At 43.6% G+C, this 16,275-nt stretch overlaps 1 protein-coding gene across 1 annotated transcript in view; it reads right to left on the bottom strand.

Annotated features, from left to right (window-relative positions):
* LOC132880229 (E3 ubiquitin-protein ligase TRIM47-like) overlaps nucleotides 1–4,683 on the bottom strand; it is a 191,900-nt gene extending 187,217 nt beyond the window's left edge. Inside the window, exon 1 of the mRNA XM_060913778.1 lies at nucleotides 4,081–4,683. Within this exon, the coding sequence (XP_060769761.1) occupies nucleotides 4,081–4,683 (603 nt within the window). The remainder of the gene's footprint in view (nucleotides 1–4,080) is intronic.
* Between the last annotated feature and the right edge of the window lie 11,592 nt (nucleotides 4,684–16,275).

A 16,275-nucleotide genomic window follows, 5' to 3' on the forward strand; every position in this document is an offset into this window, starting at 1 on the left:
CAGTTCAAAGTACATTCATGTTTCGCTCTGAAGGTTATGTGTGTGTGTGAGTGTGTGTGAGAGAGAGAGAAAGAGAGAGAGAGAGAGAAATGTTCACTGACTGATCTTGGCTGGGTTTCCCGAAAGCCTCTTTAGGCCAAGAGAGTTTTAAATGACCTCTTAAGATCCATCATCAAGCTAACATGGTTTTCCTGAACAACATCATGGCACAAGTCATCCTTTAGTTTGCTCAGAATTTACAAGAGACCCAGAGCACTCGTTCAAAACAAAGAGAGACTCGCTCGCTGCCAAATACACAGAATGTGCATGCGGCTCTGAGGGACTCAGACATTTGAGCAAATTGGGATGGATCTTGTCGGGCCATTAGATCGGTCAGCACGGGGATATCACTTTATTTTAGTTCTAGTGGACTATGCAACGCGATATCCGGAAGCAGTGCCTCTCTGCAATATCTCAGCACGCAGTACTGCAGAAGAGCTCTTCAGCTTTATCTCCCAGGTCAGTATTCCGAAAGAAATCCTGACAGACCAAGGCACTTCGTTTATGTCAGGCACACTGCACAAACTGTATGGGTTACTGGGGATTAAGTCTATCTGCAGCAGTGTCTATCACACACAAACAGATGGCTTAGTAGAGCGATTTAACCAAACACTCAAGAGCATAATCCAGAAATTTGTAACCGACGATGCACGTAACTGGGATAAGTGGCTCGAGCCCCTGTTATTCGCAGTACGACAGGTCCCACAAGCCTCCACAGGGTTTTCTCTGTTTTAATTATTAAACGAGCATAAGCCGTGTGGCATTCTGGATGTGCTACGAGAAAATTGGGAGGGGGGATCTTCGCCTAGCAAAAACGAAATCCAGTACGTTCTTGACCTGTGCACAAAACTCCACACCCTCACGCACTTAACCCAGGAGAATTTGCGGCAGGCATAACAACATCAGAACCGGTTGTATGACAGGGGCACGCGCCTTAGAGAGTTCACGCCAGGAGACAAAGTGCTTGTATTGTTGCCCACGTTGAGTTCTAAATTAATCGCCAAGTGGCAAGGGCCCTTCGAGGTCACACAGCGAATCGGGGATGTCGACTATGAAGTGAGGTGAACGGATAGGGGCAGAGCATTGCAAGTTTACCACCTCAACCTTTTAAAACACTGGAATGAGGGGGTCCCTGTGGTGTTGGCATCAGTAGTCCCGGAGAAGGCGGAGCTGGTGCCGGAGGTAAAAAAGATAACATCTCAAACCACTCCGGTCCCTTGTGAAGACCACTTCTCACCGACCCAACTCACGGAGGTAGCCAAGTTGCAAAAGGAATTTTCTGACATGTTCTCGCCTCTTCCTGGTCGTACCCACCTCATAAAACACCACATCGAAACGCTCCTGGGAATGGTAGTGCATAGCCGCCCTTACTGCTTGCCTGAACACAAGAAAAAGGTGGTTCGGGATGAACTCAAGGCCATGCTCGAAATGGGCATAATTGAGGAGTCCCACAGTGACTGGAGCAGCCCAGTGGTCCTGGTTCCCAAGACCGACGGGTCAGTCCGGTTCTGTGTGGACTATAGGAAACTCAACGCGGTGTCTAAATTCGACGCATACCCAATGCCTCGCATTAATGAGTTGTTTGATTGGTTAGGTACTGCTCGCTTTTATTCGACACTGGATCTAACAAAGGGATATTGGCAGATCCCCTTGACTCCTGTATCCCGAGAGAAAACAGCACTTTCCACACCGTTTGGATTACACCAATTTATCACGCTCCCTTTAGGGTTATTTGGGGCGCCCGCTATGTTCCAGCGGCTGATGGATAGGGTCCTCCGCCCTCATGCTGCCTACATGGCCGCATATCTAGACAATATAATAATCTACAGCCATGATTGGCCGCTGCACTTGGAACACCTGAGGGCCGTTTTAAAGTCGCTGAGGCATGTGGGCCTCACAGCTAACTCGAAAAAGTGTGCAATTGGGCAGGTGGAAGTATGGTATCTGGGGTTCTACTTGGGTCATGGGCAGGTGCGTCCCCAAATTAACAAGACTACAGCGATTGCGGCCTGCCCAAGGCCCAAGACTAAAAATGAGGTGAGACAGTTCCTGGGGCTGGTTGGCTATTATCGTAGGTTTATACCTAATTATTCAGACGTCACCAGCCCATTAACTGACCTCACTAAAAAGGGGGCTCCAGATCCAATCCAGTGGACAGAGCAGTGCCAACAGGCTTTCTCTGAGGTAAAAGCTGCACTGTGTGAGGGGCCACTTTTGCACTCCCCTGACTTCTCTCTCCCCTTTATTTTGCAGACTGACGCATCGGACAGAGGGCTGGGGGCTGTTTTGTCCCAGAGGGTGGAGGGTGGGGAGTGCCCCGTGCTGGGGAAGGTAAGTGGCCAAGTCATGACACCTGCTGTCAATTAGTGTGTGTGTGTGTTTTGTTTGTTGCAGGGATGGATCATAAAAGGAGAGGGAGAGCAGAGAAGAGCTGGCTCCCGACCACAACACGTGTGCGTGTAGTGTGTGACAGTGTGAATGAGAGTGTGACTGAGTAAGGCTGAAAAGCTAAAATAAGTACAATAAAAAGGTTGTGTGTGACCATCAACTCTTGCCTGCCATACTTCTGTGCTCCACCCACATCAGGAACTACTACAGTCACATTTATATCGCTATATTTTAATCAAATTTAGCTCCATTAGGTGAGTGATTAACTAATTTAGTGTTATAAATGAGATGCATTTCTGCACCTCCAATGTTGTGTGTGTGTGTGTGTGAGAGAGAGAGAGAGAGAGAGGTTTTGATCTGTGTGTAGTGTGTACCAAAGGAGGTTGAATTGACCTCCTTCTATATAAGGTTGAAATATTTATATATTAAACCTCCTTCGGTACACACTACACACAGATCAAAACCTCTCTCTCTCTCTTTCTCTCTCTGTGCACTTACTGTATAAAGGAGAACATGGCCCACTCTGCACTGTGGAGAACAGCTGAAATAATCCTGACTGCATGATCGGGGGGTAACAGTGAAATGAGCGAGCACGGGGAACACATTTACCTCATTATTTAGCTTATTATTTGCTCATTCTTTCATGTGAACATTTGTTCATTTCATTAAAAACACACTTGGAATAAAAAAAAAATTGCCAAAAACATTAAATAGATTCATTAATTAATTTCCACATTATATACTGTATGTAATGCTTCCAGATGATACTATATATTATCTTATTTTAAACACTATATTTCATTAGGGGCGGCACGGTGGTGTAGTGGTTAGTGCTGTCGCCTCACAGCAAGAAGGTCCGGGTTCGAGCCCTGTGGCCGGCGAAGGCCTTTCTGTGTGGAGTTTGCATGTTCTCCCCGTGTCCACATGGGTTTCCTCCGGGTGCTCCGGTTTCCCCCACAGTCCAAAGACATGCAGGTTAGGTTAACTGGTGACTCTAAATTGACCGTGAGTGTGAATGGTTGTCTGTGTCTATGTGTCAGCCCTGTGATGACCTGGCGACTTGTCCAGGGTGTACCCCACCTTTCGCCCGTAGTCAGCTGGGATAGGCTCCAGCTTGCCTGCGACCATGTAGAACAGGATAAAGTGGCAAGAGATAGTGAGATATTTCATTAAATTTTGGTTAAAAATGAGCACCATGTGACCTTATCGATTGGATTTAGCAACTACTAATGCCTTCAGCAACGACAGTACGATTGCTTTTCAGCAGCTACTAATGCCTATATCAGGGACACGAACTGCAAAGACGCTCTTTGTCCTGTTGCTCTTTAGACTCCTTCTTACGAGTGAGTTCGGGAAAACCACGTACAGAGACAACGTTCGTTCCTTAAGAGAGTCTCTCAACTCTCTCTTTAGGTCTGAAGGGCAACGTTATCAGGAAACCCACCCCGAACCAGATTACGACCATCACTGAAGATAAATTTAACACTCTGTTCACCAGAACACAGACAATTTTAATCAGCTTTTACAGAATCCTTCTGATTGAGACACACATTGAAATTAAAGTTCAAATCATATCACTGACTAAAGCACCTGTTTCGAGATGGGAAACTATAATTAAGATGATTTAATTCTGGAAAAATTTCTAGTTCTCACCTGTTTCTCAGCTCTTTCTGCTGCAACTGAAACAGCGTCATGGTTTTTATGTTTCTCCAACATGCACAAAGAGCAAATACATATTTGATCAGTACGACAGTAGATCTCAATCAGCTTGTTATGTTCAGGGCAGATCTTCTCTTGGATTTTTGCTGAGGCTTCAATTAATGTGTGTTTTTTCAAAACAGGAGCTTCCTGATGAGGTTTCAGATGAGTTTCACAATAAGAAGCCAAACAAACCAGACAGGACTTGACGGCTTTGTGTTTTCTCCCGGTGCAGAAATCACACTCCACATCTCCAGGTCCAGCGTAACAGTGAGCAGGAGAAGCAGCTTGGACTTCAGTCTTCTTCTTCAGTTTCTCCACCACTTCATCCAGCATGTTGTTTCTGCGTAGAACAGGCCTTGTCGTGAAAGTGTCTCTGCACTGAGGACAACTGTAGATGCCCTTCTGATCCTCCTGATCCCAGCAGCCATTAATACACACCTTACAGAAACTGTGACCACAGGAGATAGTCACCGGATCCTTCAGGAGATCCAGACACACTGGACACCTGAACTCCTCCACAGAAAGTTGATTGACTGACATACTTGCCTCAGCCATTTTCCTGAAATCATAGACTGGTAGAGAGACACAAAGGTCAGTTTTGTTTCCTTTGAAATGAGGTGTTACCTCCCTGTACTGTGTGTGTGAAAGAGAGAGAGGAGGAGCACAAACACAGAAAGGTCATGAACACTCCTCTATTAACCATTTCATCTCCCTTCAGTGCAGAAATATAACCCATGTAGCCGCACTGATTTGGATTAATTTCATGAGATTTTATGAAAGTTGAAAATAGTTGATTCAGTGGACTTAATTAAAGTGTCAAAAAATCCAATTAAAAAAAATCATTTCAGAAAATCTGGAAATCCAACACTCTTTATCTAGATGGTTTGAACACAAGCACAATCCATCTCTTTTTTCTCTGTCAAAACACACACTTCTGACCTTCACTAATCCACACGTTCCCTCCTCTTTCTTGTCAAATTCAGGAAGAAACTTTCTGTGCAGGAAATGCAGAAGAGAACATCATGATATTAATTAATCAGCACCCAGAAAGATAAAGGTTTAGATGTTTAAAGATAAATAGGAGATAAAATGGTTCTCCATAAGCTGCTGTGTTTCTGTGTGCTCTTTTGCAGATGTCAGCTTTATTTTCTTCTTCTTGAGGCTGATGAATGGCTTCTGCTGCATTACTCTTCCTCTGTCCCCATGCTCCATGGTCCTGATTTGAATCATATCTCATCTAGTTGTATCTGCTAATTTTCATTGAGATCAAGACTTGCTGCTGTTTCTCAGCTGGTTGTATTGATTTTAATCACAATTTTGCTGCCCAAACAGCTGGTGGTATTTCTGGGGCTGCCTGTACATTGTCTATTTTCATTCACAAATCCTTCTTCTTTTATTTTTATCAAGTTTTGCTGATCACGTGACTGGAGCAGCTTCTTTCTGCAGCTATTTTATGACTAAAGAGTGTCCATTTTTATTCATTTAAAGCGGATGTGTATGTAGTCAATTCCCTTCAGGTTCATACAGGTGTCTCTATTTTACCTGTATTGCACTCACAACAACACAACAGCACATTATTCAATGTTTTACTTCATGAATCTTTTTTTTTCAAAATAAACACATTTCAAAAATAGTTGGGACAGTAAAGTATTTCCCACTTTATCATGCTCCCATTCATTCTCATAACACTTAAAAGATGTTTAGGGACTGAAGACACTGAGTGATGAAGTGTTTCAGGTGTTATTTTGTCCCATTTTTCCTGCAAACAGGTCTTAAGGTGTGCAACAGTACGGGGACAGAGGGGACGCAGTCTCTTCTTCCACAGCCATGCCATTGTAATGTGTGCAGAATGTGGTTTTGCATTGTTTTGTTGAAATCTCCCTGGAAAATATTGTTGGTATCAGTCTGGATGGTCCTTTTTGCCTTTGGTCTGGAGCACATGGCTTCCATTTCTTCCAAAAAAGACCTGGAATACTGAGTCATCTGACCACAATACATGTTTCCACTGTGTGATTGTCCATCCCAGATGCCTCTGATCGCACAGAAGTTGACAGTGCTTCTGGACACAGTTGACATAAGGCTTCTTGGGGCAGCGAGGGTGTGGTCGAGCATGGAACTTTTATTCCATGTAGCTCATCATAACCCTATGGCTGGGCATTTAGGTTAGTATAAGACACTAAATTCTCATGGCCCACTTCTATTGGCCAGGGATTTGCGCAGGTGGTGTGCGGCTTGTTGTAAATGTCAGCTGGTAAATCCAGCGGCCACACTAAAAGTGCCATTGCGCCCCTAAATTTGATCGAGATCCCCTTCAAGAGAATTGGTATGGATCTTTTCGGGCCATTAGATTGATCTATGTGAGGGTATCGATTTGTGTTAGTCATAGTGGATTATGCAATGCAATACCTGGAAGCAGTTCCTCTCTGTAATATCTCTGCATGTAGTGTTGCAGAGTGACTACTTTCATGTCACATACACTATGCAAACTGGACAAATTGTTGGGGATTAAATCGATTCATACCAGGTTTTACCATCCACAAATGGACAGGCTGGACAAACAATTTAATCAAATGCTTAAAAAATGATTTGTAAGTTCATTTACAGGGATGCTAGAAACTGGGATAAGTGGCTACACCCTCTGTTGTTTGCAGTGCATGAGGTCCCCTAATCCTCCACTGGGTTTTCCTCATTTGAATTACTATATGGGCGCAAGCCTCGTGGCATCTTAGACATCATAAGAGAAAACTGGAAGGAAGGACCTTCTCAAAGCAAAAATTAAATTCAGTAAGCTTTTGACCTGAAAGCAAAACTCCATGCACTGAGACACCTAATACAGGAGAGTTTGCTACAGGCACAAGAACATCAATCCCACCTGTCCAACAGAGGGGCTCGGCTAAGGGAATTTGCACTGGGAGATAAAGTCCTCATTTTATTGCCCCTGTCAAGCTCAAAATTATTCACCAAGTAGCAAGGGTCCTTTGAGGTCACATGGCAAATTGGGGAAGTTAACTATGAGGTTAGGCACATGGATAGGGGAGATGCATGCCTAATTGACCACCTCAGTCTCCTGAAACCATGGAGAGAGGAGGTTCCTGTGACTCTGGTGACAGGAGTTCTGAAGAGGGCAGAGCTGGGACCGGAAGTAAATCCAAAAAGTGTGGTCCAATTCACCCCAGTCCCCTGTGGAGACCACCTCTCACCATCACAAAGAGCACAGTGTTTTTGCCCCTTCCCGGTCGGACTGACCTCATAGAACACCACATTGAGACTCCCCCTGGGATGGTGGTGCGCAGCCGCCTGAACACAAGAAAAATTTAGTTCAGGATGAATTCAAGTCAGTGCTCAACATGGGGGTAATTAAGGAGTGGCACAGTGACTGGAGCAGCCCGGTAGTTTAGTTCCCAAGACTGACGGGTCAGTCCAGTTCTGGGTAGACTATAGAAAAGTCAGTTCATTTTCTAAATTTGATGCATATCCATGCCTCACATTAATGAACTGCTCAATTGGTTAGCCGCAGCCTGCTTTTATTCAACACTGGATCTAACAAAGGGATATAGGCAGACCCCTTCACTTCATTATCCTGGGAAAAAACAGACTTTTCCACTCCATTTGGGTTACACTAAATTGCCACCCTTTCATTTGGGATGTTTGGGGCCCCAGCAACATTTCAGCATCTCATGGACAGAATCCTCCATCCCCACAGGGCATATGCTGCTGCCTATTTAGATGTCATCATTATTTATAGTAATGACTGGCAGTGGCAGTTACAACATCTAAGGGCTGCCCTGAGGTCATGGAGGTGCATGGGATTCATGACAAACCCAAAGAAGTGTGCAATCGGGCAGGTGGAAGTATGGTATCTGGGCTTCTACTTAGGTCATGGGCAGGTGCGTCCCCAAATTGATAAAATTGCAGCAATTGCGGCCTGCCTGAGACCCTTCCTATCCCAGCTGACTACAGGCGGGGTACACCCTGGACAAGTCGCCACAGGGCTGACACATAGACACAGGCAACCATTCACACTCACATCTATGGTCAATTTAGAGTCACCATTTAACCTAACCTGCATGTCTTTGGGCTGTGGGGGAAAAAGGAGCAACCAGAGGAAACCCACGTGAACATGCAAACTCCCCACAGAAAGGCCCTCGCCGGCCACAGGGCTCGAACCTGGACCTTCTTGCTGTGAGGCGACAGCGCTAACCACTACACCACTGTGCCACCTGCTATTAAAGGTGCTTCATTTCTAATTTTTTGGACATCACCAGCCCGCTGGCTGATCTCACTAAAAGGGGGCACCAGATCTGGTACACTGGATGGAGCCATGTGAAAGTCTTTTGCTCAGGTTAAAGCAGTTTTGTGTGGAGGCTCACTGTTGCATTCTCCTGACTTTTCTCACCCTTTTTTTTGCAGATCAACACATCGGACAGAGGGCTGAGGGCAGTTTTGTCTCAGGTGGTGGAGAAGGAGGAGCACCCTATGGTAGCTACAAGCTCTCGATGTGAGAGAGTAAGTACAACATCATTGAGAAGGAATGTCTGGCCATCAGATGGGTGGTCCTCACTCTCCGGTATTACCTGCTTGGATGCCCCTTCATCATCTGTTCTGACAATTCCGTGCTTCAGTGGCTACACCGCATGAGGGGATCTAGCTCTTCAGCCCTTCAAGTTTGAGGTGGTTCACAGGCCGGGGGCACAGATGGTGGTGGCAGATTACCTCTCCCGCCAAGGGAGAGTCAGCTGCAGGCCGGACAACTCCCCGAGCTGAGTCGGGTGGTGGGTGTATGTGGCAGTGAGGGTGTGGTTGAGCATCGGGTGTGAACAGCAAGGAGTCAGGTTGACCCAGCAGGGAACATGTGATGAGTTACACCTGTGTCTAATTAGTGACTGTCTATTAATGTGTCTCTGTGTGTCTTTCAGATAGCCGAGAGAGAGAGCTGTCTTCCCAAATATGTGGTTTTGCTTGTGTGTGAGTTGTAAAGGCAATGATAAGTGCACTGTGGGACAAATAAAATGCACTTTCTTTGAATTGTCATGCCTGTCTCCCAGTTCCTCATTGCCCAAGCTTAAAAGTTGTTACACTTCCTTTTTGGACAATAAAGTTTTAACTTCAGAAGGTGGACACAAAATCCTCCAAAAATGAAAATAAATGAAGGCATATATTGGGCAGCAGGGCGGCACGGTGGTTAGCACTGTCACCTCACAACAAGAAGGTCCGGGTTCGAGCCCCGTGGCCGGCGAGGGCCTTTCTGTGCGGAGTTTGCATGTTCTCCCCGTGCCCACGTGGGTTTCCTCCGGGTGCTCCGGTTTCCCCCACAGTCCAAAGACATGCAGGTTAGGTTAACTGGTGACTCTAAATTGACCGTAGGTGTGAATGTGAGTGTGAATGGTTGTCTGTGTCTATTGCCGCTTTTCCACTACCAACGCGGCTGAGCTGTGCCGTGCTGAGTCGAGCTGAGCGGGGCTGTTGGAGTTGCATTTCGACTACAACCGTGCTGAACCGTGCTGGCTGGAAGTGGGTGGACACATTGGGTGGAGTTAGCAAAAGTGGGTGGACGTCAGGTGATGTCGTTAGGCGGCGCAAACAGTGACATCAGTGACCTTTTAAGCGGTAGTCTCACAACCCGGATAGTAAACAATAAACATGGAGGACATGGAGTCGTTAGTGTTGCTGGTCTTGGTGCTGTGGCTTGTTGTCACCGACAACGCCAACAGATACTGGCAAGAGCGTATAGATGAGACGAGGCGCATAAGGCTTCATACTTCTCGTAATTCGTAATTCTCCTTCTTCCGGGTTTACGGTGTTTACAGATCCCAGCGTGCTCGCGGGGCGTGTGTGGGCATGTGAGGACACTCCTCCTCACCAATCAGTGCACAGGGGAGTGTCTGCTCATGCCCCCAGCCTCACTCAGCTCGGTTTGGCTCACTTCAGCCCCACTCCAAAACCGTGCGAGTTTTGGGTGCTAAGCAGGGCTGAAGCGAGCTGAGTCATGCTGTTTTTAGATAGTCGAAACGCGAGCAGTGTCGGGCTGAAGTGAGCTGAAGCGAGCTGAAGAGGGTAGTGGAAAAGGGCTATAAGTGTCAGCCCTGTGATGACCTGGCGACTTGTCCAGGGTGTACCCCACCTTTCACCCATAGTCAGCTGGGATAGGCTCCAGCTTGCCTGCAACCCTGTAGAACAGGATAAAGCGGCTAGAGATAATGAGATGAGATGAGATATATTGGGCAGCACGGTGGTGTAGTGGTTAGCACTCTCGCCACACAGCAAGAAGGTTCTTGGTTTGAGTCCAGTGGCTGATGGGGGCCTATCTGTATGGAGTTTGCATGTTTTCCCTGTGTCTGTGTGGGTTTCCTCCAGGTGTTCCGGTTTCCCCCACAGTACAAAGACATGCAGGCTAGGCTAATTGGTGGCTCTAAATTGACCATAGGTGTGAATGTGGGTGTGAATGGTTGTTTGTCTCTGTGTGTCAGACCTGCAATGATCTGGCAACTTGTCCAGGGTGTACCCCGCCTCTCACCCATAGTCAGGTGGGATAGGCTCCAGCTCACCCATGACCCTGCATAGGATAAGCGGTTACAGATAATGGATGGATAGAGGCTTATATTCCTCAAAACTTGCTTCTTGACTATTACTTTAATTCTCTCCTCCCTAGTTTGTGATTTTCTCTCCAGCAAGTGGGTGATCAATTTAATTAAGTGGATGTGAGGTGACAGGAATTAAACACCATCTGCACAAACACATGGAAAAGATAAAGTGGGTTGTTTGCATCATGTCAAAACCCCACTATTTTGCCATCCGCAAGATGAATGGGTCATGTAATAAAGGTGACAAATAAACATACCAGTTAAATCTGAACTGCTCCCCCTCCCTCCCAAAAAAGTTATCCCCAGTCATCACTGCACTCTTTGTCTCAGTCCATCTGTCTACAGTTCAAAAAGAAATATCTCTATGTAGCTTAGTAAATCTTATAGCATGTTATAATGCTGTAAATATTCCTATCACAGAATTCCTTGAGGCTCTTTTACAGATCTGAAAGAGAATTCCTCATGCCATCCAATGAAAATCTGGTCTGTATAATGCAGGAGACTGAAGTCCAGAAACTAAAACCTACAGAAAGCAAATGAAATTTAATGCACACTTGCGATGTCAGACACTCTGAGGACACAACAATTATATCTACAAGATGATAAATTTTGAGTTGATAATATTTATGGCAGTTAAAGTGTTAAAGTTCACTCAGGTTCTCTCTCTTTTGTGGACTATAAGTTGTAAAATGGGCGTCGGCTGAGTCAATGTTCACGCTTCTGATCTGATTACGAGGAACACTGAGTAACAATATGTTTACTCAACATGTCTTTCATAATATGAAGTTCAATTTCACTCTTGCAGTCTTAAATCACAATTTAAATCTTCTAACTGACCAAACCTGTTAAATCTCGATGAGAAAAATAACAAGGACAAGTTTCCACTCGTTTCTCAGCTCGTTCTGTTGCAACTGAAATAAATTTATCCAACATGCACAAGGAGAAATACACAAGCAAATTCTCATGGAAGAGTGAGTAAAGCACAAAGAGAATCTTTAATTTTGTTGAGACTTCAACTGCTGTATGCTTTTTCAAACCAGGTTCAATCCAGTGCAGCTGGAATGAAGATCTTGAACACCTCCAAGCTGCTTTAGACACCATCATCACTTCCTCATGGTTTATCTCAGTAACTGCTGCTGTTCCACACAATCACCAGAAGAGAGAGCAAAAGATTTTACAACCCCAAATCAGAAAAAGTTGGGACAATAAAAAAGAAAGCAGTGATTTCTAAAATATACTTTGACTTGTATTTCATTGCAGACAGAATGAACCCAAGATATTTCATGTTTTGTTGGTCAACTTCATTTCATTTGCGAATACACATCCATTCCTCAGTTTCAGACATGCAACACATTCAAAAAAAAAAAATGGAACGGGGCAATTTAGTGCTAGTAATGAGTTACAACAATTGATGATGACCTTTGACATTTAAGCCCTTTCTCACTAATGGACACACAAACACATTTTTCAGTGTTTCTATTGAATGTTTTCCATTAAAAACAAAACATAGCTACTGGTTTTAATTCCACATGAAATCAATTCATCTATTGTTAGCAAGCTATGTTTGCTAGCGCTGAAGCAGAAGCGTTTACATTAGATTTTGCTTGCCAATATTAGCAGGGAGCTGTGTTTAGTTTGTTAGTAGTAGTGTAGCACCCTGCCCTATGAACTGAGGAATCACCTTAACTATTAGGGCGGGCTCTGGGTTCTTAATTTTGTTGGTGTGTGGTGCCGTATTAACCTTAACAAAATGTAACTGATGAGAAGACTCTCTTTTTTCTTCTTTTCAGAAATAAGGTAAGTGCATAAGTTATTTGGTGCCTCCACTTAGTAGAACTTAAAATTAAATATAATGTAAAATCCTACTAAGAATAAACAGAAATTTCTCCAAGTTTAACTTGTCTTTTTTTATATGAATAAAGTAATAAATACAAAGCAAATTATTTCACATAAGGTACATGCTGACAATGTCTTTGTTACAGGGAAATACTCTAAATATCAGTACCACTTATTATTCCCTGAGTGTAATAATCTTTTCACATTTAACATATACCCTTGTGTGCACACAACCCAAAAAAACAAACGGTGCAGGCCTGAATCGTGGCTTGTGAGTGGTGAGGTCTTAAACCGGGTGACCGCTTCACTTAAACAAGTGAAATAAAATGCAATGAGTCGATCCGGTGTATTTGTAACTGTTTGTACTCACAGTCTGGCCTCAGTCAGTTTGTATGCTGCTTGTCAGGAATGGGGATGAATGCTGTGAATGAAGGAGGAGGGAGAGAGGAAAGAAAAACCCGGGGACTGCTGACTGGTCACACCCCCTGCCACTAGCCGCCACTCGCCGTTGAGGGTAAACAAAAAAATGTTCCAAGATGTGTGTCCTGGTCTGGATTCCCTGGTGAGCATATACACACGGCACTAAATCACTCATATTCATAGTCTCTGTGCAATTCCGCGAGCTCCTTCCGAGTTCACATAGCATACTTCAGTACACACATTAAACACATAGAGTAACGTTAGGCTACTACATTCAAATGTGTGTAAAATCACTACTAGCATGTTAGCATGAGCTAGACGCTCATCACGTTTAGCATTCATCATCACAAACAGTAGTAAAACAGTCCGTATTTACCACAACTTCCATAAACTTTTAGCTTCAGTACACCTTAGTATGCCCTGTTCCACTGGTAAACTCTGCATTTAACACTGGAAATGAAGGCAATACTCGGCACGATAGCACACGCTACATCGCATGCGTTTTTCCCGCTCATGTGTATCCCGTCTCTCTCTGTTGTTGTTCCCTGTAAGTCCCGGATGTCCCACCCCCTTAGCCTGTTTGATTGGATGAGAGGTTTTCATAACTATGGAAACCAAGTAAACTGACATGTAGAATAAGGATATGTTACAAAATGAGTACATCAGATGTCTATACACTGTAATAAACATTGCTTATTAACATATCATCAACCATAGTTATTTTTAACCTTTTGTATGAAATATGAACTGACATGGATTTTATGTAATTATCTCTGTTAGGGTTTTGCTGGGATTTGAACCCAGATCACTGGTGTGATAATCCAACAAACCCCCACTAGGCCACCAGGGGGATGACTCAAGTGCAGAGGCGTGAGGCGTAGGTAGAGTATCAAAAAACAGTTTATTTCCAATATATACAATCCGATGGAAAAAACAAAAAGAAAATCCAAAAGCTCAGAAGATGACCAAAAATAAAAATATCCAAAAGGTTCAAAGTCCCAAAAAACAAAAGGAAAGGCAAAAATGCAGAACACTCAGAAGATCAAAAATACAAAGTCCAAAGAAAGCAAAAACACAAGGGCACAGGCAAGATACGTGGGACAGAGGAAACTAGCACTAGACAACATAGCATAAAGACTCCGTGACTAGGGGGAACAAACAGAGGGGTATTTATACACAAACTCATTAAGGAACAGGGCGGGGCAGGAAACAGGCAATCAAGACAAACACAAAACACAGTGGCGGCCTCTAGAGGCCAAAACAACCATGACAAGATAAACATAACAGCGGCCTCTAGAGGCCAAAACAGTCCCAGTCCTAACAATCTCAATCACAAAGAAATGCATTTTAATGAAATTAACTTATAAACAAAACTTATTTATTACTTACTTATCTTTTTAGATGTTTTTTTTTTTAAATCTAGACAGGGCTACAGTAGTTTCAGTACATTCACTTACAGTACTCCACTTACCCACTGTGAAGAGCATGCTCCGTGTTTGCATAATGTGTCCATACCAGAGAGTTAAGATCCTGTTTTCTGGTTCCTGGGTTAAAGTCATGGGAAAAAGAAAGTACCTTCTTTTCTAGGTAGAACCAATTCTTTGTTTTTTTATTTTTATTTATTTATCAGGGCCAAAATAACAATTGTGTGGTCCTTACCAAGTTCTGTCAAGAACCAAATAACCTCAGGTGACAAAAAACAAACAAACAAACAAACAAACAAACAAAACCCCCACAAAATATTTCAATATGTAGACTTTTTTCCCCCAAAAAAAGTAAACCAACCTTTAGAAACCGGATCGGAAAAATATGTACACTATAATTCAGTAACTTATACAAGAACCATTTTTAACTACAAAACCTTATTAAATAACTTCACAAACAACAAATGGTTTCTGTAGGAGTTTATCAGTTTGGAGAAGGGGGTTGGGGGGTGGCGTGGTGGAATCTCCTTTCTCAGTGAGTCTCAATCAACATATATTTGAAAATGAGAACAGTTTCACAAACTCGTACTCAAGGGCAGGGCCTGGGGGAGGTGGGCTGCTCGCCTCTGGTTAGAGGGGGTTAACATTCTTTTTTTAAATTAAAGTTTCATGATGTAGAGAAGTACCAAATTGGTGACTCGACATCAGCATTGGCCTTGTGAGTTTTAGGATGATTTGAACCAGTAGGTGGCATTTTAAACCATTTTCAACCAATAAAATGCTGGCATTTATAAAGATGATGATTTTGTCAATGTTAAAAGTGCACTTTGTTCAGGGGCGGATCCAGGAAAATGGGAGGGGGGCGTCAACCCAGTAAGGCTGGGGATCTGGTTGCCGCCAGAGTCCCCCGGAAGCTCTGCAGCTTTTAAATGCCTGGAGATGCATTTTGAGCTGTTAGAGTCATGTTGTAAATGAAATCTCTTAAAGAAAATTACCAAATCAAAAATGGTTTAAAATTAGGAACTTTCAAAACCATTTCATTCGTCACTGAAAATGATATTGTCAGAGTTGCAGGTATATGCGTGGAACTATATGCGTGGAACTATATGCGTTACAACTGATATATGGCCATATTTATGAAAGTCACATTGTCATATAATGCACAACCACATGACACACTACAGTGTAGTACACTGACCACAAAACACCTTCCATCAATAAATTATTACTGTTTTAGCAACTGCAATCTGAGCTCACTGGGGAATTTTAAGCAGACTGTCACAGGACAGAAAAGTCTGAAATGTTGTCTGTCCATCCAAATTTCAGCCTGTCCGAATGATGGGCCAAAGACCCCGAACAATGTGACCTGCCTTAGGGGCCCTGAAGCTGAAGGGCTTTAGATGTCTGGAGATGCTTTTCAGCTATTTCCAGGCACATTTTTTTGATCTTCAAAGGCCAAATTACACTCGACATTAGTTGCTAATTACATGACAAATTGAATCTAATTTACAAGAAAATGTCAGAAGATTCAAGAAAAACCTGCTTAAAGTTCTACCCAAGAAAACAATAACACACAGATCAGTTCCATGTCTAGAAAAAAACAGACGTGAGCCCCCCCTTAAATCTGCACCAGATGTTGGATTTAGTAGCATCTCGCGGTGAGGTTGCAGATTGCAACCAACAGAATACCGCTCCTTACTCCTCCCTTTCCAAGCACGTATTAGAACCTTTTCCAATAAACTTGTGACATAAAAGTAAAATAAAACACCTTGTTTCCTCTTCATCATCTTCCTTTCTTCTTCTTCATGCTCCTCCTGGTGCTGGATTCAAGCTTGCATTTGTAGAAACGTGAAAAGCAAAAGGTGAAAGTTTTGGACCAGTGTTTG

This window comes from Neoarius graeffei, chromosome 2 (assembly GCF_027579695.1).
Source record: "Neoarius graeffei isolate fNeoGra1 chromosome 2, fNeoGra1.pri, whole genome shotgun sequence".
Classification (NCBI taxonomy): domain Eukaryota; kingdom Metazoa; phylum Chordata; class Actinopteri; order Siluriformes; family Ariidae; genus Neoarius; species Neoarius graeffei.